The sequence below is a fragment of the Peromyscus eremicus genome, chromosome 9 (assembly GCF_949786415.1).
Source record: "Peromyscus eremicus chromosome 9, PerEre_H2_v1, whole genome shotgun sequence".
NCBI lineage: Eukaryota > Metazoa > Chordata > Mammalia > Rodentia > Cricetidae > Peromyscus > Peromyscus eremicus.
Genome location: NC_081425.1, coordinates 64737825 through 64762697, shown reverse-complemented (window position 1 = coordinate 64762697; position 24873 = coordinate 64737825). Strand labels below are relative to the sequence as shown.

General features: G+C 45.9%; 1 protein-coding gene across 1 annotated transcript in view; it reads right to left on the bottom strand.

The window, feature by feature from the left end:
* Cryl1 (crystallin lambda 1) overlaps positions 1-24873 on the bottom strand; it is a 119450-nt gene that overhangs the window by 74358 nt on the left and 20219 nt on the right. Inside the window, exon 3 of the mRNA XM_059274386.1 lies at positions 19686-19812. Within this exon, the coding sequence (XP_059130369.1) occupies positions 19686-19812 (127 nt within the window). The remainder of the gene's footprint in view (positions 1-19685; positions 19813-24873) is intronic.

The following is a 24873-nucleotide window of genomic DNA, read 5'->3' as shown; positions in this document are numbered from 1 at the left end:
AAGTACAATGACTTGACATGCTGAGTACACTGAATTAAAGAAACTAAATTAATTAATGGAATTGAAAAACTTAAAGCTGTCTCTGACAAAGTTTGTTCCAACCTTCCACCACCGGCAGAGATCTGTCTAAAGTTCCCTGTGCACACAGCATTGCCCACCTTGGGCAAGAAGACGGCAGGGCTCATACCCCATCCTTTGGAGGACCAAAGTGAGAGTCTCTATGACCCATGTCCCAAGTGGGTAGGCAACTCACTGATGCCAATTGCCATGGCATCCGAGTGACAGAAGTAAGGCTTCTCTGCTTGGGACAGTGGAGGCCATCAACTGAAAGGAGCCTTTTGATCCCACCCCACCCACGGCACCTCACAGTTTCTGGACATCGACGTTCAAATGAAAATAAACAACTAAGGCAGTGCAGAGTCAGCAGCTAGAAGTCCCCCAGGGGCTGAAGCTACAGGGTGAGTGGCAGGAAGCCCGAATCCCTGGAAAACCAAACAAACAATAACGGACAACTTTGCGTGCAGCCACCCAAACGCCAGAGTCAGAGTCTCGTGGTCTCGGCCCAGCCCGGAAGTCTGCCCCAGGAGCTCCTTATCAATATTAAGTTGCTGGAAAGAGTTCCTGATCCGCCTTTTAAACAGGCAGAGTCCCTGGTGTGCTCGGTACGGTACACGGGATCTAATGGACTTGGAGAGCAGCAGCCACACAGCAACAACCATGAGTGAAAACACTTAGGGGAAAATAAGTGGGAGCAAATATCACAGTTGTTAAACGCCCCCACCCCCATGTTTCTGAAGCTTTAACAATGTGTGCCAGGTAGGCTGTGCCTTCATAGGGGCTTACTCAGCAAGCATGAGGCCCTATCTATGGTTGGTCTCCAGCACTGAAAGTGTGTGTGTGTGTGTGTGTGTGTGTGTGTGTGTGTGTGTGTGTGTGTGTGCGGCATGGCCACTCTTAGTGGCATCCTGTGTTTCTGGCCTGATAATAAGATCAAACAATTATTTTCCTAGCTTGAACTTGTCTACTCTATTTAACATATTTTTATAAAAATATTTAGATACATATTCATTTTTACTTTGAGCATTAACTGAACAACCTACAATTTGTAGACCATACTGGATAATTAGATTCTGTCTACACTGATGATATAATTAGCACAACGTCAAAAGTCTGTATCAGAAATTAACTGTTCCATCCTCCTAAGAATGTTCTGTGGGGTCCTCTTCAGGGATTTGGACTTTCTTTAAACTCAGAGGACAGCAAGGTCATTAGGCTTGTTTCTATTTTTATTTTTATTTTTTGAGACAAGGCCCTACTATGTATGTAGACCAGGCTGACCTCAAACTGGAGAACCTCCAGCCTTAGCCTCCCAAGTGCTAGGATTATAGAAGTATGCAAGCAAATTTGACAAGCAAGAATATCAATGCTGAGTTGAGTGTGGTGGTACACACCTGTAATTCTAACACTTGGGAAGAAGAAATGCAAGGATCAGGAGTTCAAGTTCAGCCTTGACTATATAACAAGCTTGAGGCCTAGCTGGACTATATGAGACTCTGTCTTGGAAGAGAAAAGAAAGGAGGGGAGGGGAGGGGGGAGTGCAGGGAAGAGAAAGAAGAGGGAAAGGGAGGGGAGGGGAAGGGAGGAAAGATGAAGGGAAGGGAAAGGAGTGGAAGGGAGGAGAGGGGAGGGGAGAAAAAGGGAGGGGAGGAAGAATCAATGTTTGGACAATGGTTTGTCAATATAATCCTTTTAGAAAGCAGTACACACAATACTTGAAATCAAGCCACACTAACAGATTGCCTCTGAAAAGCAGGGAGTGAGTGGGAGAGATGACCAGTAGTTAAGAGCACTTGCTCTTGCAGAGGGCTCAAGTTGGGTTCCCAGCACACACTTGGTAGCTCACAATGACCCACAGCGTCAGTTCCAGAGGATCTGGTGCCTCTTCTGGCCTCCAAGGGCACCAGGCAGGCATGCAGTGCACTGATACACATGCAGGCAAACACTGATACACATAAAATAAATAAAACCTTCAACAGTAAATAATTAGGCTCTGGCCAGGCCATGATGGTGCATGCCTTTAATCCCAGCACTCGGGAGGCAGCAACAGGTAGAAGTCTATGAATTCGAGGCCAGCCTGGTCTACAGAGTGAGTTCTAGGACAGGCAAGGCTACACAGAGAAACCCTGTCTCAAAAAAATAAAATAAAATTGGGCTCAAGAGTTGGCACAGCAGTTAAGAGCACCTGTTGCTTTTGCAGAGAACCTGGTCCATTTGCCAGCACCCACATGGTGGTTCACAGCCATCTGTAACTCCAGTTCCAGGGGATCTGATGCTCTCTTCCGGCCTCCTTCAGCACTAGGCACACACGTGGTATGAATACATACATCCAGACAAAGCACACATACACATACAATAAAAATAAATAAACCAGGCATGGTGGTGCACGCCTTTATGCCTAGCACTCAGGAGGCAGAGCCAGGCGGATCTCTGAGTTGGAGGCCTGCCTGGTCTACAGAGCGAGTTCCAGGACAACCAAGGCTACACAGAGAAACTCTGTCTCAAAAACCAAAATAATAATGACAATAATAATAGTAATAACAATAATAATAATAATAATTTTTAAAGGGGAAGAGAAAGATAATATAGCACCCAGCAATATGTATCAAGAGCCAGCCAGATAAGAGTGTTCATCTAGAAATTCCTTTTTTTTTTTTTTTTTTTTTTTGGATTTTCGAGACAGTTTCTCTGTGTAGTTTTGGTGCCTGTCCTGGATCTCGCTCTGTAGACCAGGCTGGTCTCGAACTCACAGAGATCCGCCTGCCTCTGCCTCCCGAGTGCTGGGATTAAAGGCATGAGCCACCACCGCCTCGGCTAGAAATTCCATTTTTTTATGAAACTTCCTTTTAAACAGTAACCCAAAGCAGGAGGAATGCTGTAGAGAGATAACGAAGTCAGTGTGATTAGTTAAAGCTCAGTACTGGTTTGGTTAGGTTGTTGTTAAGAAGCAGTGGAACTGTGGGGTCACCCACAATAGGCAAACATTCCCCCGCTGAGCTCCAGCCCTAAAGCAGATACTGAAATAGCCATAAGAACATTACTTTCAGGACTGGATACACGGCTCAGTGGTTAAGAGCCCTGACTGTTCTACCAGAGGACCTGGGTTCGATTCCCAACATCTACACAGTAAGTCACAACTGTCTATAACTCCTGTCCCAGGAGATCTAGTGCCCTCTTCTGGCCTCTGCACAGCATTCACATGGTACACATTCACACATGCAGGCAAAACAATCATGCACAAAAAATAAAATTTAATTTAAAAAGAAGAACATTGCTTTCTACTCATTAGTTAATTGAACTGATGTATTTACACGGCAGACTGCTACAAAGACCCTAGAAGAACCACACAGGCATTAAGAACAGAGTTACCGTTGGTTACAGAAGCAGTCACCAAAACTATATAAATAAGGACCCATTGTGGTGACAAACGCAAAAACAATACAGGAAGTGAAACAGGGCAAATGAGTAAAAATGTAACGAGAGTTCAGGGGTAACTTATTAGACCTTTCCTTCTTTCTAGCACCTGGACTTTGTTAACATCCCCAATGTTTTTGTTTGTTCTTGTTTGCTGACACAGGGCCTCTATATGTCTAGCCTTTAAGTCACTACGTAGTCTAGGTCACCTCGCTAAGATTACTAAGGCCAGTTGCTGAGATTACAGGCATGTAACCCCAAGTCTGACTTGCCAACATTTTTTAAAGGGATGGTTTGTGTACTAGGGTACTCTGGAATTCCTTCCAGACACTGGCTGGCCAGCCTGAGGAATGTCAATCAAAGTGCTAGGGCTGACCGTGGGCCCAACCCTAGGCAATGTCACATCCCTAGCTTTCTTCATCTTCTATCCTCATGCAGCTCCCTAGCAAGCCTCAGGCCATCACTGTATGTCCGTCACCTGGATGGAGTTCCATCTCCCTGCACTCTGAAGCCACGCTCCCTCCACGGCACACATTCACTCATCATTGCAATCCGCCCTGAAGCCTAGGTCAAAAATCTCAATTGGCCAGGTCCCAGCCTCACAGAGTGCAGATGTCAAAAAAGATGGCACTGAATCCTTAAAAGCACATGGCACCATGTGCAACTTGGATGAAAGAAAGCAAGCCAGAGTAAAGCCACATTCAGACCTATGCTAACCTTCACCGGGTTAGGACCAGAATCCCCGCCTTCTACCATTCTGCCCAGGACATGGCTTCATTCTCAGTTATGCAAGGCAAAAGTCAGAAAGAGCAGATTGCCATGGACTAGTTTCCTACTGACTTTGCAGACCACAGTCTGAGACACACAAGTCATACCCCAGCTGCTTCGTCACTGAGGGCTTGTAAGGTAAACACTCGCTGGAGGGCCAGCCATGCTGGCCATTTTCAGGCCTTCCCTGCAATCAGGTGGAATGCAAAGCCATGCCTTGCCCACCTGCGGCTTCACTGCCCTTTGTTTACACCGTGACTAATCACTTTCTCAAGTCCTGATTTGGTCACAGAACCTAAATACAGTCACGTGTTACTTGATGGTAGACATATTTCTGAGCGCAGCATGAGGAGGTTATTGTGTGGTTGTGAGGCCATCCTAGGCTGTAGTTACACAAAGCTAGCTAGTCCTGGTCAGGTGCTACACATGGTCACTCATGAGGCATGGTAGGGGCTGAGGCAGTGACTCAGTGGGAGAGAAAGGGCCTGGTGTGCCTGGATTCCATCCATCCCTAGTACCACATGTAAAAACAAGACATGGTAAGTTTGAGGTGTATAAGATTGCTGCCAGCATCACACACACATACACACACACACACACACACACACACACACACACACACACACGTGCGTTGTTTTGCAGTAAGTTTTTTGGGGTGCGTGTATGACAAGGTCTCACATAACGTAGGTGGCCTCCAACTATACACGCAACTAAGGATGACTTTGAACTCTTGATCCTTCTACCTCAGCATCCCAAGTGCTGGGATTACAGGATTAACCACTATGCTAAGATCTACATAAAGGTTTTTTTTTTTTTTTATATATAAGTGTAGGTCCTATACTTTAAAATAATGATTTAAAAGCATAGTACAAGCTGGGTGTGGTGGTACAGGCCTGTAGCCATTATAACAAGGAGGCTGAGACAGGAGAATTACTACAAGTTTGAGACCAAGCTAGACTACCTGTTAAATTCCAGGCCAGCCTGGGCTCAGTAAGATCCTATCTCAAATAAATAAATAGAGTAAAATAATAATAAACAATGGATGGAGGAAATGCAAATATACAGCAACAAACCACCTCCTGCCTAGGTCTGGAAGTACACTGTTTGAATGTGGCAAGAGAGAACTATCAGAAAAAAGAGAGTTCCGGTAGGAAGAAAGATGGACAGAATGTTTTTCACATTTTGCAAGTCAAATAATGAAGCTGTGTTCTTCTGAATGACCCTTGAGCGGAGGGGGCTTACACTCCTTAGGGTCTGGACCGTGGGGACTCTAAGATACAACAGACTTCTCTGATAACCAAGTGGCCAAGAGTGTCCAGGAAGGCCCTCTCTCCTTCACCGTCCTCCCGACTCGGTGCTACCGCTAAGACTCAAGCGCTTTCCTTCGACCAGACCTCTGATGTGTGACAAAGCCAAGTGAACCTTCTTCCCCCAAAGGTGGTTTTCATCATGACACACCTCAGAAACCTTGCCCAGGGCCTCGGTCCACACACAACCTCTTCCTGTCACCACCTGCTCTACAGCGTCCAGAAGACTGCCGATACCAAGATAAAGTCCTTCTTTGTCAGCAGCAGACAAAACCCACAGCCAGGAAGGCAAGGGGAGGAAGAGTTGGTGCCTGGCTTGCAGATAAGAACTGTCTCAAGGACTTTCTAGAAAGCCCCACCAAAAACGTCCTTCACAGCTACATGCTCACCCGTCCTGCATGTATAGACTGCTATGTCCAAGTTTCTCTGGAACATTCTGTGAGGTATCACACAACTCGGGAGGTGCTCTTCAGGTAGTTACTCCTGCAGACAGCTGATGTCAACCCCTCCCTCAGTCAGTCCCCAAGGCCCAGGGCCTCAGTATGGAAGTGACTTACTTGAATCTCTCCCTTTTGCTGACAAAGCTTCCCTTCCCTTGTGGCACACCTATGGCCTGCCATAGCTTGCATCTGGATTACAACCTTTTTTTCTTACTCCTGAACAAATTCTTTCTGCTTGAAAGTATTTCCTGTGGTTTCTTTGCAGCTTTGACACTTTGTAAGCCAGACAGGGCACTTCTGGCCCCTGGGACCCAACCTATAGACATCAGTACCACTAACTCTTAAAACTGAAGAGGTCCAGCAAGTAGCAACTTTTTTCCTCCTGTTAACAAAAGATGTCTGAGGAACAATGGCTGGGGAACTTTACCTGAAAATCAAAACAGTCTCACAAGAGTCAAACTTCTTCATAGAGAAACTGACAAGGGCAGTGCACAAGGCATTCTGTTGCTTTGTAGTAACAAGTCAACTCAATTCCATACTTAGTATTATCTGAAAAAAATCATTCGCATGGTCTGAGGATATAGCTCAGTGGTGGGATGCTACACAAGGCCTGGATTCTACTTCTAGCATTAAAAAAGTCTTTATTGAGAATGTATGTACTTCTTTTGTTGCGATCATGCCCTAAAATAGACTATATAACCACTATTTTCTTAGTATGTTGTATTAATTATTATAAATCATTTGGGGATGACTTAAAACATATGGGAGGGTGTGCACAATGTCTGTGCAAATGATACCCCATGCCATACAAGGGTCTCAGAGTTTGGTATCATAAGAGGATCTTAGAGCCAGTCTCCCACAAATGCTGATGGACAGTTATGAATGGCCTTCAAGAATGGTCTTACTAGGCCAGAGTAATGACTGGGGCCAGTAATTTCAACACTTGGAAAGCTGAGGCAGAAGGACTGGAGAAGTTTGAAAGGAGGGAGAGAACCCAGGAACACTGTTGGTGAATGGAAGCATAATCCTCACACCACTGTTATTCCCATTTTACACAGGATGGTAGGACAGAGAAGCTAGTTCCCACCTCAAGGTCACCTCAGCGACAGAGCTGAGCCCTGAATCCCAGAGTTTACAGCTTTAAGGACCAACCTGCACTATAAGTGGTGAATTGGGGAGGGGCCCAGGGGGCCGGGTACAAAGACAAGCACCTCCTGTGTAGTCAGCAGGAATCAGCAAACAAGGCCCTGGGTCAGCACCCCTCCAAGCTCCAAATGAAAGATTATAAAACACAAACAAAAACAAAAAAAAAAAAAAAAAACATGCCACAGAGACTCTACCCGGACTCAAACCCTAAAATATTTATGGCCCAGACCTTAAAGAGAAGGTTTGCTGAGCCTTGCATCGGAGTAAGCTTTACTAGCACTTGAAAAGGCAAACTGAGGCCCATTAAAATTTTAACAGTTTATTTGAGCAAACAGTGATTCCTGAAGTAGGCATCAGCAAACCCAAGCAGGTCTGGGCTCTGTCACTGGGGTTGGCAGAGAACGCTTGCACTGGACACCCTGATTGGTGACAGTCTGAGCAGTGGTCTCATTTGACAGTCCAGTGGAAAGTCCCTGGCTACCCAGGAGTGCTCAGTGGCCCTTTGTAATAGGCTACGACCAAGCTGCTTTCACACAAGCCCGGGACAAGGGGCCACTGCAGCCCAGTGAACTCCCATTAGGTTGTTTTAGACACAAACCTTTAGCAGTCGATCAATAGTAACACATTTACGATAATAATTATTTTAGTCTTTAACCCATAAAGATAACCTCAATATGTTAAATTATATTGTTTCCTGGGCATTAATGCTCCACTGTAAAAACACAGTTAATGATTGAATGGTAGGCGTGCAAACGATTTCCCAACCCATAGAAATGCATAGTTGTGAAGGTCAGTATGATAAGGACATGGAAGACATGGATGTACTGTATCATTAAGTACAAATGTTCAGTCTTCAGGCTGCCATCAAACCTGGTATGTAACCAAGGGCAATCTGCAACTTCTGCTCCCCCTGCCTCCAAGTCCCAAGGGCTGGGATTATAGGTGCACACGCACTACCACATCAGTTTATACAGCACTGGGATAGGACCTGGACTCTGTGAATGCTAGCTATTCCACAAACTGAGCGACAGCCTCATGCCCCATTTCTCAAATTCTGAATAAATGAGGGTTTAGTTTGTTTATTCTTGAGACAGAGTCTCACACTATAACCAAGGCTGGCCTCAGGCTCACTAATGTAGCCCAAGCACCCTCAAACTCATGATAATACTCCTGCCTCAGCCCTCCCAATGGCTAGAATTACAGGTATATGACTCCACATCCAGCCCACTTTCCTTATTTTAAGTATTACTAGTGTTCTGATCCAGCTTATAAAATGAAGTAAAACCTTGGAGTTCCACTTCTACCTGGGATGTGGAAAGCAGTTTATAAGTTACATTTTGTCATCAGTATGTATGTGTATGGAGAACATACAGGCTTTGTTATTCTCCATAGCTTCAAGCATCCATCCTAAGTCTTGGAAATCGTCCGTGACGGCTACAGCAGAAGGATGCTGTGTTCCTGTTTTCTACACCTTCATCTGTGATGGGTTAAAGCTAGAGCTTTCATAATTTAGCTTTTTTCTTGACACATACTGATGACAAAATTTAACTTATGAAAACGATGCACAGCAAGAGATGAGCAACACTAAGTACAGAGTATGTGTGCTAGTGTGATGACCCACACAGAGTGATGTTTACCTCAGAAAGCTCTTCCCTGGGGGCTCCCAGGAAAGTCTGGGTGCAGCTGGAGGGCAGACAGAGCTTTCCTTGACTGCAAAAGTGTACAGGAGCCACATGGCTGCTGCTGTGGGAGACTCGTGAATTAGGGACATAAAGGTGCAGAGGCATTTGGAGCTCATGACAGACCGCAAATTACCATGAAAATAGGAAAATACACCTGCAGTTGACTTCTTAACCAGATGGACTGGGCTCCATTCCTCAAACCAACAATCTAACGGGAAGAATCAGTGTCAGCATTCAGTGGGAAAATTACAGAAAAACACACTAAAAAGAAAGAAAACAGTCAGTGGAACTGGATCCAATGAAAATCTAGAGACTGGGATGTCAGAAAAGAGATGGATGCTGTAGTACAATGCTGGGTAAAAATGGCAAAGAGGAAACTGCCTTTGATGCAAGGCAGCTGGTCTCTGAGATGGACACCGGTGACGCCTGTCTCCAGAAATCATGCCTTTGTACAGTCCCTGGTCACAGTGAATAGGTCTGCCCTGTGTGACCTACACAATGAGGGAGGACTGGTCCCATGACTTCTGAGACTTAGTCATGGAGACTGCAGTGTTTGCCACCTGCTGTGAGATCACTCACCTGCTAGTCTACCCTGAAGACAGTCAGTGACCAAGGAGAGTCCATGAGGAGGGGCTGCAACCACCATCCACAAACTTGGCAGAGAGGAGAGGTCCATCTTGAAAATGATGCCCCCAGGTCCGACTAAACCTTGGGTGACAGCAGCCCTGGCCGATATCAATATCAAGAGAGAACAAAGCCAGAGGCACTTTGCAAAGTATCTCCGATGTAAAATACGTTTACCATTGCTCTAAGACAGCACAAAGTCTTCCAGTTAATAGGGTACACAGCAATAAGTAACAGTCAGGCACACCACCAGACCCTACAGAAATGAGGAGCCAACAAGGGTGAAAAGAGGTAGAAATCACAGGAAGAGAGAGGAGGGAGGTATAGAGGGAGGAAGAGAAAATGTAGGATCAAACCAATTTACCAGTTTTCTAGAGTTGTAACTTAAGCACTTAGAAAAAGGAAAACAAATCAAATCCAAAACAAGCAAAAGGAAGGAAGTATAGTTGACGGAAGACTCAGTCCACTCTAAGGAAAAATCACTAGAGAGAAAATAAATAAAATGGAGCTAGTTCTTTAAAAAGATTCATAAAACTGATAAGCCACTTGAGGGGAAAAAAGAGAGAGAGACTAACTATGGATATCAGGAATGGAGAAGAAACATTAACACAAACTTGAGACACTAAAAAGACAACAAGAATGGTACTAATAACTATGTTTCCATAAATTCAAATTTTTGGATGACATGGACAAATTCCTCAAGAGACTACAACTTCCAAAGTTATCCAAGCAGAAATAGGGAACCCACCACCCTGCATCTGCTAAAGAAACTAAGCCCATTGTTTAAAAGTTTACAGCCAACTGATGGGAGTAGATGCAGAGACCTACAGCCAAGCATTAGGTGGAGCTAGGGGGTGGGGAGAAGAGGGGGAGGAAGGATTGTAGGGGCCGGAGGGGTCGAGGACACTAGGAGAACACGGCCCACAGAATCAACTAAGCAGGGCTCCTAGGGGTTCACAGAGACTGAAATGACAATCATGGACCCTGCATGGGTCTGACCTAGGTCCTCTGCATATAGGTTATGGTTGTGTAGCTTGGTGTTCTTGTGAGACTCCTAACAGTGAGAGTGGAGGATGTCTATGATTCTTTTGTCTGCTCTTTTCCCCCCTCAACCAATTGAGGCCCTTGAGATGACTCTGCAGCTAAAAGCACTTCCTGCCAAGCCTGATTACCTGAGTTTAATCCTGAAATCTACATGGTAGAAGCAGACAACTAACTGCTTGTGAGCATGTGCACATGTGCGTACGTGTGTATGTGTGGGTGTGTGAGAGTGTGTGTGTGTGTGTGTATGTGTGTGTATGAATTTATGGTATGAATAAATAAATATTAACCAAATGAACCCAGAAAACATAAAAAGGGTAATATATCATAACCAAGTATGGTTTATTCTAGGCATGCAAGGTTGGTTCAACATTCTAAAATAATCCAATAAAAATTCACCATATACACAAGGCCCTGGGTTTGTTCTCCAGAAACGGGGGAGGGAGGAAAGAAAATACAGTAATAACATATTAAAAAGAAAACCACACAGTTCTCTTAGTGAACAAAGAACATGCATTTGACAAAATTCAGAGTTCAACATCCATTCATTATCAATACTCAACAAACTGGAATTAACGGGAATTTCCTCAACCCGATAGAGGCACCAAAAGTAAGTTAACAAAGGAACTCTAACAACACAATTAGTCATGAAAAACAGAACGCTTCCCCCCGTAATAAAAAACAAGATACAGCGGCATGGGTATCAGATCTTATAGTCCTGATCAATACCACACGAGACAGCGTAATCGGCACAAAAATTCCATCAATAAAAGTCATAGCAATTGGAAAACTATTCAGACACATGTCTGCCTAAACAGAAAATCCTAAACCACTACCAAAATACTGCTAGAGATAATGGGTGAGTTCAGCAAGACCCCAGGACATTAAGGCTAATGAACGGAACAACTGGAAGGGATTCTTTTTAACAGAGCTATCACTAAGCACTTACAAACATATCTGACAAAATGCATGCAAAGTTGCTATTAAAATCTACAAAACACATGAGAGAATTTTTTAAAAACTCAATAAACAGAGGGGTATACCATGTACATGGATTCCAAGGCCCAATCTTTTTGGGAGCCAGTTCCTCATACTAATCTATAGTCACTCGAACTCCAGGGAGATTTCTTTCCTATTTTTTTTTTTATATGGGTTGTGGGGTGGAATGGAGGAGTGCATGTGTAGGTGCTGGTACACATATGCACAGTTCTCTGATAAAGGTCAGAGGACAGCCTCAAGTGTGGGTCGCCAAGTGCCTTCCCCTTTTGTTTGACGCAAGGTCTCTCACTGGCTTGGAACTTCACCACATAGACCAGGCTCATTGGCCCTGGTGTTTCCAGGGATCCAACTGTCTATGTATGTACCCCAGGCTGGCTGGAACTAACAGTAATCCCCCTGCCTTAGCTCCCCAAATATTAGGATCATAGGTGTGTCCCACCACACCCAACTGTATTGTTTGAGGTTTTTTGGGGGGTAGAGTTAATTTTTATATATTTTTTATTATGTGCATATGTGTTTGTCTAAATGCATGCCACATGTGTGTCAGTGCCCATGAGGCCGGAAGAGGACGTTGGTGCCTGTGGAATTGGAGTTATAGACAGTTGTGAGCTGTTGGACATAGGTGCTGGGAACCAAACTCAGGTCCTCTGGAAGCACAGCAGGAACTCTTAAGCTCTGGGCCACCTCTTCAGCCTGATGTATTTTTTTTTTATCACATTTATTTATTTGGTGTGTGAGTGCACACCCTGGCATATGTGGAGATAGAGGACAACTTTCAGGAGTCATTTCTTTCCTTCCACCATGTGGGTCCCAGGGATTGAACTAAGGCTGTCAGGCTTGGTGGCAAGCCACAAGCATCTTCACCAGCTGAATCAGTCCCCATATTCTTTTCTTCTAAATAGTTTCTGTCCATGATTGGCTGGATCCATGGATGTGGAACACACACATTCAACAAAATGGTACTAAGTGCCCCTCCCCAAACTCAAGTTCTCGGATTAAATATGGGTTCCAGCCCCTTGGGCCTGTGTTGTTCACAGGCCAGCTGTGCAGGCATCTGTCCCATGCACATGGTACTGAACACTGAGACAAGCACATTTTATCATACGTGAATGATATCTTGCCTGTGTGTGGTAATGCATACCTGTCATCCCAGTGCTAGGTGACAGGAGGAGAATCAGACATTCAAGGCTAACCCTAGCTACATAGATAGTTCCAGGCCAGCTTGGGCTACATGAGACCTTGTCACAAAACAAACAGACAAATAATAAATACAGCCTTAGTAAACTCGATTTCCTTCCTTAAACGTTTAAGAGAGTTAAAGCTATATTCAGTGGTGGAACGCTTGCCTAGTAGGCACCAGACTCTGGATTCAATCCCCGGGCAGCAATGAAACAACAAAAAGCTATATTAAAAAAAAATTTTAGCATATAAAACAAGTGTCACATGCCTAGTGTGACATGCTGCAGAAGAACCTTGGAACTCCAATTTCAGGGCACACCCCTGTGCCAGCTCAATGCTGCCCTCCCAGCAGCCTGTGCGCCGCGGGGCCTCCCCCCCCCCCCCCCCCGCTCCCCACAACTGCCTCCATCCCCACTGAAGCGACCATTGTGAGCCTCAATGACTAAGACCAGAGGTCCAGAAAGCTGCTATTCTTTAAACCAACACAGACATTTCAAAAAACGCTGCTACTTAGGAGTGTGGCTTCCTGTAAGTGACGCCGGTGTCTGGGAGTCCTTTCCAAATGAGACCAGTACCTTTCCAAGCTGTAAAGAAAGGTGAGGTTCAGGGGCAAACTCCCAGCACCTGCAGGGACCGTGTGACTGGGGCTTCTAGATTTCAGCCGTGGTCCTGCCTTTGGAAGCAAGCTCCGTTTCAACTTCCTGAGTTAATAAGCCACTCTCATGGCTCCGGCCAGCCACCTTGATCCCCAGGCTTCAATGGCAGAGATCAGATTATGCCTCCTCCAGTCGCTAATGAGCCTTAATGCTCTTCAGAGGGTGACGCTTTCAGACCGGCTTTTGAGACACAGCTTATTTTCCAGTACGGTAGACTTTCTTGCCAGGCAAGATTTGGTTTCAAAACTGCACTAAGTTCTAGAAATTCAAGTTTCTTTCCTGGAGGCTCCCACATTTCAAGAGTGCTAGGAAACCTTCTCACCAGTACTCCTGCCCTCTGGGATTCTTGGGGGAGGAACGGAGCACACCTCACTGGGGCTTTGGCTGCAGAGACTAAGCAAATCCTGCAAGGGGACTGTTTGGGGTTGAGGAGTTTGGGCAGGCAAGCTCCCTGGGTGCATCTGCTTATCCTGAAGCTCTGCCTCCCACTTCGGAACATTTCTCCAGAATAACAATTTTGAGAAAACAGCCTGCTAGCACCCCATTTTTCTACAAGAAAACGGGAGTTGTGAGAATGGGTGCAGCTCCTAAGGTGACTCTGGAGGGACAGGTGTAGCACACACCTGTGATGCCAGCTCCTTAGAGCAAGAGGCAGGAAGGCCAGGAGTTCAAGGTCAGCCTCAGCTACATAGCATGTTTTATGTGGCGAGCCTGGGCCATGTAAGATCCTGTCTTGAAGCAAAAACTGAAGGTCCAGGAGCTCTGTGGGTACACCTCAGTGACAGAGCTATTTCCTAGTTGTGTGAGGCCCTGGCAACAGGCACCAGGAGGCTTTTGAAGCTCCAGCTTTCTTGATATTCATAGATGGAAAATTAAGCTCAAACACTATACTTCTGTCTGATACAGTCTTAAGGAAATTAAATATAGCAAGAATTGGATTTGTTTTGGGATAATGGACCTGAGAAAACACTTAGTTCTCTGTGGCATATGTGTGTGTGTGTGTGTGTGTGTGTGTGTGTGTGTGTGTGTATCTGTATATATACACACAATACATAAATGCTTGTTTTTGAAATGGGATCTTGCTGGCCTCAAGTGTGCATGGATCCCCTTGCCTCTGCCTCCTAAATGGTACAATTATAGGAGTGACTCACCACATCCAGCCTTCTCCAAGTTGTATATTTAACATTCCTGGATATTAAAAACATTAACATAGTCTTTAAAACATGCAGCATACCATTACATGGTTTTTCTACGGGGGTTTTGTTCATTCCTTTGCCTGGTAAACAAAGGTTGAAACATTAGGGGGTACTAATTATAGACACTGAGTTATTATCATTTGCCTGTTGTGGTAGCAGCAGGATCACAAGTTCAAGGACAGCCTTTGCTACATAGCAAGACCTGGTCTAAACAAGGACTTGAGCTGTAGCTCAGCAATGGAGAACGTGTGTCCTGTGGCTCAGCCATGGAAAACCTGAGTACCATACGCAACACCCTGGTGTTTGATACCCAACAGCACAAGGAAATAAGAATTTTTAAAATCATTGTGTAAAGAGACTACAGGACAGGTGTAGTGATGCGTGCCTATAATCCTGGCTCTTGGGAGGCTGAGGCAGGAAGATGTCCTTGGGTTCAAGGTCAGCCTGGGCCACATAGTGAATTCCAAGCTAACCTGAAATGAACTACAGAGTCAGAAAAGGGGTCATCTAGCAAATGGGATCATCATGTGACTTCCTTCCCACCTCCCCTTCTGATTAGTCACCTCTTCTGGCCATCCTCTGAAAGATTCTATCAGGATAGAAATTACAGCCCAAACTCTGTTTCTAAGGGAAAACACGGAGTGTCCCGCTGATATTATTATCCTCGGCATGTTAGAGAGGTTAACTCATCTCATCTGAGGAACCCTTGAGCTGGCATTAAAAGCCACCCCAAGTCACTCCTACCTCACTGCTTTCTCCTCCGTACTGCACCTCACTGCTTTCTCCTCCGTACTGCACCTGTGTCTCAGTCACACTAACCTTCCAGGACATGCACACTCATCTCCTCCATTCATCTCTTTCTGAACACAGTCCCTACCCTGACCCCCTTCAGCTCCCCATGACCCCCTTCCACTCTCCCAAACTCCACCTGTCAAATCCTATCTGCCTTAAACCTCCCCAGGCCCGCACATTCTCTCCCTGTCTCTAAATTCTTGGAGACAGTTTCTCAATGCAGTCTCTTACAGGAATTTAACCTAACAGGCCTGAATCACTCCTCTCAATTCTCCTTCCCTCCTCTCCCAGCCCTAGTTGCTCCACATAAAAGACAGAGCTCAACATAAATACATTCGTTACTTGGAAAACAGACAGACCCTAGTTATGGCGTCTGCTGCATAGGGAACACTGTCTCTTACTCTGTACCGTTTATTTGTTGTCAAAAATTGTACCCAAATGATACAATATACAAGTTATTAAAATGACTATCACTTATGAAGCATTTCCTAGGTCAAGGACCTTATACAGTAGCATACATCCCTTTAAGATTATCCCTTAATTGCTGGGTGGTGGTAGCACACACCTTTAATCCCAGCACTCGGGAGTCAGAGGTAGGCAGATCTCTGTGAGTTCCAGGAAAAGCACCAAAGCTACACAGAGAAACCCTGTCTCAAAAAACAAAAAAACAAAACAAAACAAAACAAAGAGTATCCCTTAAAGGATTGACTTTATATCTAAGACACCACAATGTCTTCATGCTATTGAAGATTTTTATTTTTTTTTTAATTTTTTTTTAATTTTTAGATGTATTTATTTTATTTTATGTACATGTGTATTTTTCTTGCATGTATGTATGTAGATCTGAAGAGGGTGTCTGCTTCCCTGCACCTGGAGTTACCAATGGTTGTGAGCCATTATGTGGTTGCTAGGAATTAAACTCACATCCTCTAAAAGAGCAGCAAGTGATCTTAACTGCTGAGCCATCTCTCCAGCCCCACAATGCGCTGTATTAGATGGTTATGATAATTATCTGCTAGACTGTTGTGGTTTTTTTAAATAAAGAGAGAAGGCAAAGAAATCCACAGGCATGGTGGTACCTGCCTGTACCCCAGTGCTCAGCAGGCTGAGGCCAAGGACTATTCCTTGAGCCTACAAATTGAAGGCCAGCCTGAAAAACACAGCAAGAAAGTTCTTGAACACAGGTATACTCATTATCCTAGAGCATGTCCTCACACCCACTAGTGCTGGGATACGTGTAAATAAGCTTTCTAAAAGCAACTTCAAAGGAAGTGACATGTCAGGCTGTCTCAGTGCAAAACCACACGTCCTGTGACGGAAGAGAAAGTAGCCTGCCTCAGTGTGGAGAATTTTATCCCACTGGCTGTGGGATAAAATTTCTATTTCTGGGAAAGTGGACATATCCAAGAATAACCTTGACCTACCCCTGCCCCCACCTCTCAAGTACAGAGAATACTACACACGACCACACCGGGCTGGGGGTGAAATTTCATGGATGAACTCAAAAGCTCTGTCAGGAGCATCTCTGAAGAAGCGAAACATCTCTGGGCACCTGGCTAGACAGACCCCAAGACGTGACAGTACGCTGGAATGAGAGATGCCTGATGGGAGACAGGAACAAAACGCTTTGTGAGGAGAAGCTGGAAAATCACAGCGGAGGCCACATATCCACACTTCAGACCTCACTCTATAACTACATCAGACGAACATGGAATTATAACGTGGCAGTTCTGCTACTTAAGTAGATGTGGCTGTGCCTGCTTCAGCAGGTTCCAGGGACTCGACCAGCTTCAGGTTGAAAATATGAAGGGGAAAAAAAAGTGTGCCTCCTCTAAGTATATGCAGACTTTTCTCACCATTATCCCCTAAGCTGAACACGTACCCACTATTACACAGCACGGTTGTTGTGTTGGGTGTGACGGGTCATTGAGATTATGTAAAGTTCACAGGAGGATGGAAACAGGGTCTATGCAAAGATGATTGAGTTTTTTACTTAAAAATTTTTTTTATTCATTTTACATATCAACCACAGATTCCCCTTCTCATCCCTCCTCCCTCTCTCCCCACCCTTACCTAACTGCCCCTGCACTCTTCCTCCCCTCCTCCAAAAGGGTAAGTTCTCCCATGGTGGGGGGAGAGACAGCAAAGCCTGGTACATTCAGTTGAGGCAGAACCAAGCCCCTCCCCACTTTTATGGCACCTGCTCAGTTTTGGATTTTACAGCCACATGGACCTAGGCCGATGCCCTGGGGATACGGGTAGCTCTTACATCAATCAACCCCCAAAAGAGGTGATTTTTAATCCCGTCATTGAATAAAGTAGAGCCTTGCCTTCCAGGAGAGTCACCTTAGACAGATCCTCAGATGGGAATCCTCACACTGCTCCAGAGTGAGGTTATCGTCCTCATACAAATGAGGAAGTGGCTGGGCGGTGGTGGCGCACGCCTTTAATCCCAGCACTAGGGAGGCAGAGGCAGGTGGATCTCTGTGAGTTGAGGCCAGCCTAGTCTACAGAGCGAGATCCAGGAAAGGCGCAAAGCTACACAGAGAAACCTTGTCTCGAAAAACAAAACAAACAAATGAGGATGTGGAGCTTAGAAGTTAATACACATACCAAAGCTCCCCAGCCCTTGTATGTTAGCCTGTCCCCAGGCCTGTCAGACTTGAGTGTGTTCTGAGTCACAGGCTGTAGGGAAGGCTCCCACCTGCCTGAATTGTTCTACCCCAGTCGTCCCCCCCCACCCCGCATCCCCACCCTGCAATCCCAGTAATGAAGCACACATTTGCTTCAAAGTTAAACCCACACAAAGAAGCTGCTCCACCAAGACCAGGCCCAGGTGGCTTCTGTGTTCTCCAGAAGCAAGCCCAGGGAGTTAATGTGGAAACAGGGCACCTGCGAGCTCCCCCGGACACCCTCTGACCCTTCACGGGGCCCTGCATTTCATACAGCCTACACCATACCAACAGACAGAGAGAAACACACAACTGAGGGTGGTACGCATGCTGCAATCCTACCATTCAGGACACTGGGGCAAAGGGACAGCTGCAAGTTCAAAGCCATCCCGGGCTACAAGGCAAGTTCCAGGTCAGCCTGAGCTACACAGTCAGACTTGGTCTCAAAAAGGAAGATGGGGAGGGGGCGGGTGATGGGAAGAGAGAGGGAAAGAGAGGAAGAAAGGGAAGAGAGAGGAAGAGATCCCACCATCCACTGGGTATATATCTCAAGCCCCGCTGTGGATGCCCAAACCACAGATAGTCCAAACACTATTTATGTTGTCTTCCCTAAACATGCACATATGTGATACCGTTCAGTTTATTAAGTGAGAGACTAAGAGCAATAACTAATGCTAAAGAGTCACATAATACACTGGAAAGTGTTATGGGACTGTGCTGGCGGAGGGGGCGGCCTCGAGACAATGATATTTTTAGACTCTTACTGACCACAGGTAACTGAGACCGTGGTGAGTCGCGCTGCTGTATTCCAGAAAGAGAAGAGCTGAGAACAGTCCTCTGGTCTCCACCCCACCACACGTCTGGTAGAGAAAGTGGAGAACTCAGAGCCACCGAGACAAGGAACCAACCTCTCGGGACGGGGTCCACACGGAAGACAAGTGGCCTCACTGGCTTCTCCACAATCTGTGTGTCCCCTTAGAGCAACACAAACACTGAGGAGTCCTGGGAATAGCCTTTGATTTTTAAGTAAATTCATTCCAAGCTTATAGTAGAAAGTGACGGGTGCACTTAGGAGCAGGGACTGGCGGCAGGGTGGGCACATGAGCTGTGGGGACAGTGGCCTGGAAAGCTGCAGTCCCAGCACCCAGACACCAGACGTAGGCTGGAGCAACCACTGCTATTCCCCAGACAGATGAAAAACAGTGCCTGTGAAAACTCTTTTTTTGTTTTTTCTTTTAGTGAGATTATCTAAAATCCTAAATGCTAATGGAAGATTTTCTTTTAGGTGACTTCCTTCAACTTTCTACTTATTAGAGTGAAAATGTGTCCATTTAAGAATGCAAAGCCAGATCTGGTGGTACTCACCTTTAAATTCAGCACTCCTGCGACCGAACTCTGTATGTTCAAGGCTAGCCTGGTCTACAGAGCAAGCTCCGAGTGACCGAGCAAAATAAAATAGTGTTAGGAGTCCAGAAACCTTATTCTTCCTCAATATTCTGACAATTCTAAGACATCATCACCGTAGTTTGATGAGCATCTGAACGACACATGTTTTGATGACCCTGTTTCCTGTCACACAGAACAAAATCCTGACCTTGAAGGTACAAAATGTCTGCACCTTCCATGGTGGAATCTTGCCTGCTGGTGCTTCCAGAAAAACTAGAGGACAACCTCTGGTCTCTTCCAACCTGAGAACCTGGGCTTTGACTCACCTGAATGTGCATGGCGCCCTCTACTGCTTCCGCTAGGTTGCCGCAGCCGCTGATGAGAGACAGCTGCTGCTCAGCACTCAGGGACCCTTTCAGAGAACCGGACTGCTCCAGCAACTTCATCTCCTTCCTGCAAAGAGGCGGAGAACAGTCACCATGGCAACCAAAAACAAATGTAAAGACAAAGCTGGACAGACCCAGTGCAAAGTCACAATGAGATACAGTGCCACACCTTTTAGATGATACTATCAAAAAGGAAGGAGGAGGAAGAGGAAGGAGGATGGGGAGGAGAGAGAGAGAGAGAGAGAGAGAGAGAGAGAGAGAGAGAGAGAGAGAGAGAGAGAGAGAGAGAGGTGTGATGGTGAATGTGGAGAGACTCAAACCCTTCTGGGAAAGTAGACAGTGCCGCAGCTATGGGAGTCAGTGTGGAGTTGCCTCAAAACCTTAAAAACTGAAGCAAGTGATCCAGCTGTTTCTAACAACCAAAAGAATAGGAAACATTCTTTTTGGTGTCTGCGGGGGGAGAGGTTCGAATTTGTGCATGTGTTGGTGCATGGAGAGGCATTCACATACATGTATGCAATGTGTGCGGAGTCCAGGGGCCAGCTTTGGATTCTGCTCCTCAGGAGCCATTCACTGTTTTTGGAGACAGAGTCACTCACTGGGACCCGAGGCGCATGGATTCGGCGAGGCTGCCCTGCATCAAGCCCTAGGGATTCCAAGCATGCACCACCACGCCAGGATTTTCCAAATGAGAACTGAACTGAGGTCCTCATGCTTTACACAGCAAATACTTTATAAAACATCACTATCTCCTCAGGCCCCAGAATCCAACCTTAAGGAGGTTCTGCACAGCCGTGTTCACAGCAGCCCTGTGGAAGCAATGGAAGGCTCTGCTGATTAATAGAAAATCAAATGGAGCATGTACATACGATAGAGTATTACTCGTCCTTAAGGAGGTGGACAGACATGTAAAATGTGCTCTAGCCAAAAGGAGTACCACTCAACCTTTAAAAGGGAAGAAACTCTGGCACACACCGTGTGGCTGTTCTTAAAGACCTCATGCCAAGTGAAATCAGCCATTCACAAAAAGACAAACTCTATAACAGGTCACACTTGGATACAGTACCAAGAGCAGTCAACTGGGAAAAGAAAGCAGGGGGGGGCGGTTCCCGGGGCTGAGAGTGTGGGGGAATGAGGAGTTAGCGGTTAACGGTGCAGTGTCTGCTCTGGAGGATGGAGAGCCCGTGCCTCATGCACTGACTGCACTTGAAATGGTGAGATAACAGATGTTGTGGCGTGTCTTTTGTCACATTTTGACATTTTTAATTGAGTTTTTTATCTTCAAAGTAAAGGGTGAAACTAACTCCACGGTGGGGTGTGGATATAACCAACGGTTCATTCTCATTCCCGGCTCAGTCCCCCGGCATGGAAGAGTCCATTGAAAGCATCGTCTTAGCCAGGTGTAGTGAACCTATGATTCCCACCACTTGGAAAGCTGAGGCAGGGGGAACATGGGTGTATGAAACCAGACCGGATCACTGAGTGAGACACCGCCAGCGTCATGCTGTATAACCTGTGCCGTCACACTGGACGCGCGCTGGGTGTGTGGGAAGCCCACGTTCTCATTTGCCAGCACCGTTCACAATGCAGGACGCACTGAGCGGGCAGAACGGACACATAACCACACCCAGCTGCCCAGGCACCACCTGTGCCCCCCAAAATACACTGCAGACTTTTACCAGCAATCAAATACCTTGTCATTCATTTCACATCATGGTTTTTACCTTCTGAAGAGCAAATACATCAAAGTGGTGCACGTTTATAGAGTCCCACGTGATGTTCCGGTATGTGTACACGTTGTCTAAGGTCAAACCACAGCACGTGTCCATCTCACGTTTTGCAAGTACTCAAAATCTCTTCTAGGTTTTTGAAAAATATAGTGTATATAGCACATGGGACACTTACTCCCCTCTCACTGCCCCTTGGTCCCCACTGCTCTCCTGCCCCTGCCCTTCCTCCCCCTCTTCACCAGACTCTGGTTAAGCACCATTCTACTCTCAACATGTGAGCAAGGTCACATGTGGCACCTCCTTCTGCGACCGTGTTTATCTTTGATCCACTGATGACCTTGAACCCAAAGCCAGCAGGAGCCCACTGCAGGGGAGCTAGCCGGGTCTCTGAGAACGAGAGGGACACATGTCGCATGCGTATCTCAGGAAGAGGGTGGCAGACAAGAGCTAGCACAGGGTTCAAGCATTCCCCGGGCAATCCCGAGGGAGCCTCTGGAAGTGGACTCTCCATGTTAGATGCCGTCAGAGAGCGGTACAGCTAAGGATCGGATTCCTTGACATCTCACATGTGGATAGCCAGACCTATGTCAAAGCTGTGTGGGCAAAGGGGCAACAGGCACTCCTTCCCACCAACAGAGGGGCACTGGGCATCCAGTGGGACCCTCGTTATCTTCAGGGCACCCTGTAACCTTGCTTTGTCTGTAACTGGACACAGTTAGCCTTGCTCTATCTTGATCTGCCACAAGAGCTGGACTGGTGGCCTTGAGTAGAGCACCATGGCACAGTTCTGAGTGCTAGATAGTCTCACTGCATGGGGGCTGGAAATAAAAAAAAAAAAGTGTGCCAAGATATAAATAAACTTCCATATTATTTTTAACCAAAAGAATTGCCATGTGATGATGAATCTACTTTGTCAACTTGACAAGATTTAGAATCACCCAGTGGGCACACCTCTGGGCAGGTCCATGACCACGTGTCTGGAAAAGTTTAACCAAGGAGGGAAAACCCAAATTTGGGCAGCGCCATCCCATGGGCTAGAGGGCCAGACTGAAGGAGAAAACAAGATGGTCGGCATAATCTCTCCTTGCTTCCTGACTGGGACTCATATGGCCAAGTGTCTCACACCCCTGCTGCCTGCCTTCCATCATGGTGCACTGCATCTTTTCTTTTCAAGACAGGGTTTCTCTGTATATCCCTAGCTGTCCTGGAACTCGCTCTGTAGCCCAGGTTGACCTCAAACTCAGAGATCCACCCGCCTCCACGTGCTGGGATTACAGGAGTGCACCACTGCTGCCTGGCTATGTATCTTTTCTTAAACTGTAAGGCAAATAAACCCTTCCAGCTGATGTTGCTTTTTCAAGCATTTTATCAGAGTAACAAGAAAAAGATACACTAATACACTTCGGAAAACAACCCTGGGATCGCCATGGGCCAGACAGAGCATGGGTCTCTTCTGGTACAGGTAGAAAAGGGTACTAGTAGATTGTCACCAGACATGGGAATTGGGCTTTTTTTTTAATTCAGGGCCTCCCGTTTGGCTTAGACTGGCCTTGAACTCATGATCCTCCTGCCTCAACCTCTTGAGTGCTAAAGATCACAGGCATATGCCACCACATCCAATTTTGGCCTCATTTTCTCCTCATTGTTTTCTTCTCTGTTTTAATGGTCTCAAAATCCTATGACAGATTTTCTTTTTTTGGGGGGGGGTGTCAAGCTGTTTCCATTAAAAAGTACTTGTTTGTAACAGTACTCTAACTGGGGTAAATCATCACACTTGCCACCAATAAACAGTGTGCTGGTAATGGCTGCAATATACCTATTCTACCACTAGATGTCAGGCTAATGTTATGATGCAGAATAAAAACACTTGGATGCCAACCCTGGGGTGTGGGCCCAGCACTTGGAAGGTGAGGGTAGGAGAATCAGAAGTTAAGGATCTTCCTCAGATGCATAGCATAGCAAACTGCATAGCAAATTTGAGGCCTGTCTGGGACACAATAGACTCTGTCTCAAAACATAAAAACTTAGAAGGGAAAAACTATGCAAACAATTATCACTATAAGGTAAAATAAGGGTGCTTTTTTCTTTGAAACTGTAAAAACAATTTTTTTTAATTTACATTTATTTACTCATTTATTTGGGGGGGTTGTGTGTGCGTCTGTGTGTCTGTGTGTGTACTAACACATATGGATTTGTATGTACTTGTAAGAGCATATATGTGCCACAGCACATGTATGCCCCATCAGGTCATACAAAGGTCAAAAGACAGCTTCCAGAAATGTCCTCTTTCCACCCTGAGGAATCAAACTCAGATGGTCAGGCTCCGTAGCACCTTTACCCACTCAGCCATTTCACTAGTCTCTTATTTCTATTTTAGATGTTGTATTAAAAATCAGCAACTAGAACCAGGTGGTGGTGGCTCACACCTTTAATCCCTATACTCGGAGGCAGAGGCAGGTGGATCTCTGTGCGTTCTAGGCCAGCCTAGTCTACAGAGTGAGTTCCAGGACAGCCAGGGATATACAGAGAAACCTTGTCTCAAAAAAAAATAAATAAAATAATAATAATAATAATAATAACAACAACAACAACAAAAATCCAGCAACTAGGGACTAAGCCTAATGGCTCTTGCCTTTAATACCAGCCTTCAGAAGGCAGAGGTGGGCAGATCTCTGTGAGTCTAAGCCAGCCTGCTCTACAAGGTGACACTTTTCTCAAAAAACAAACAAACAAAAACCAGCCAAAAGTACCTGTCTAAACGGTGAGGACAAAGGGGAACTGGAGCCCTGGCCCACTGATCAGTAGGAACAGATGTGGTACAGTTGCAATGGACATGACAATCCTTTGAAAATGAAAAGCAAGAGGCACACCAAACTTCCTCTGACAACACAGTGCTTTTCAAAACCTTGAGCCTTCAACCAAAGACTATCTGGAGTTTGCCCAGGGCCTTCCCCAAGTAGTCACACCTGCTACCCAGCCAGCCAGCCAGCCAGCCAGCCAGCCAGCCAGCCAGCGGTCCTGAGAATCTGAAACCCTCTCTGTGAGGCATCTAAGCTTGAATGGACTGCAAAGAGACAGAAAAGAGCCTCCGGCTGTCCACAGGAAGCCCACGGGTCTGACTGGCAGGAGCGCCCCCTCCCCCAACCTCCTCTCCTCTCCTTTCTTGGGCTCTGAGGCTGGTGGCAACTCTGGAACTTGGAGGCCAGGAAAATAAAAAGAGAGGCCCAGTTAAGTCTTAGGACAAGCAATTTTACCAAAATTTACAGTGTAGTATCAAGTGCCAGCCACTCATGAAAGTGGCCCCGTGGCTTCCTGCTCGTCAGTCAGACACACAGGGAGACTGCTACAGTTTAGAGGGGTCCATGTGCGGAAGATTTAAATAGTGCTCAAAGGTGGTG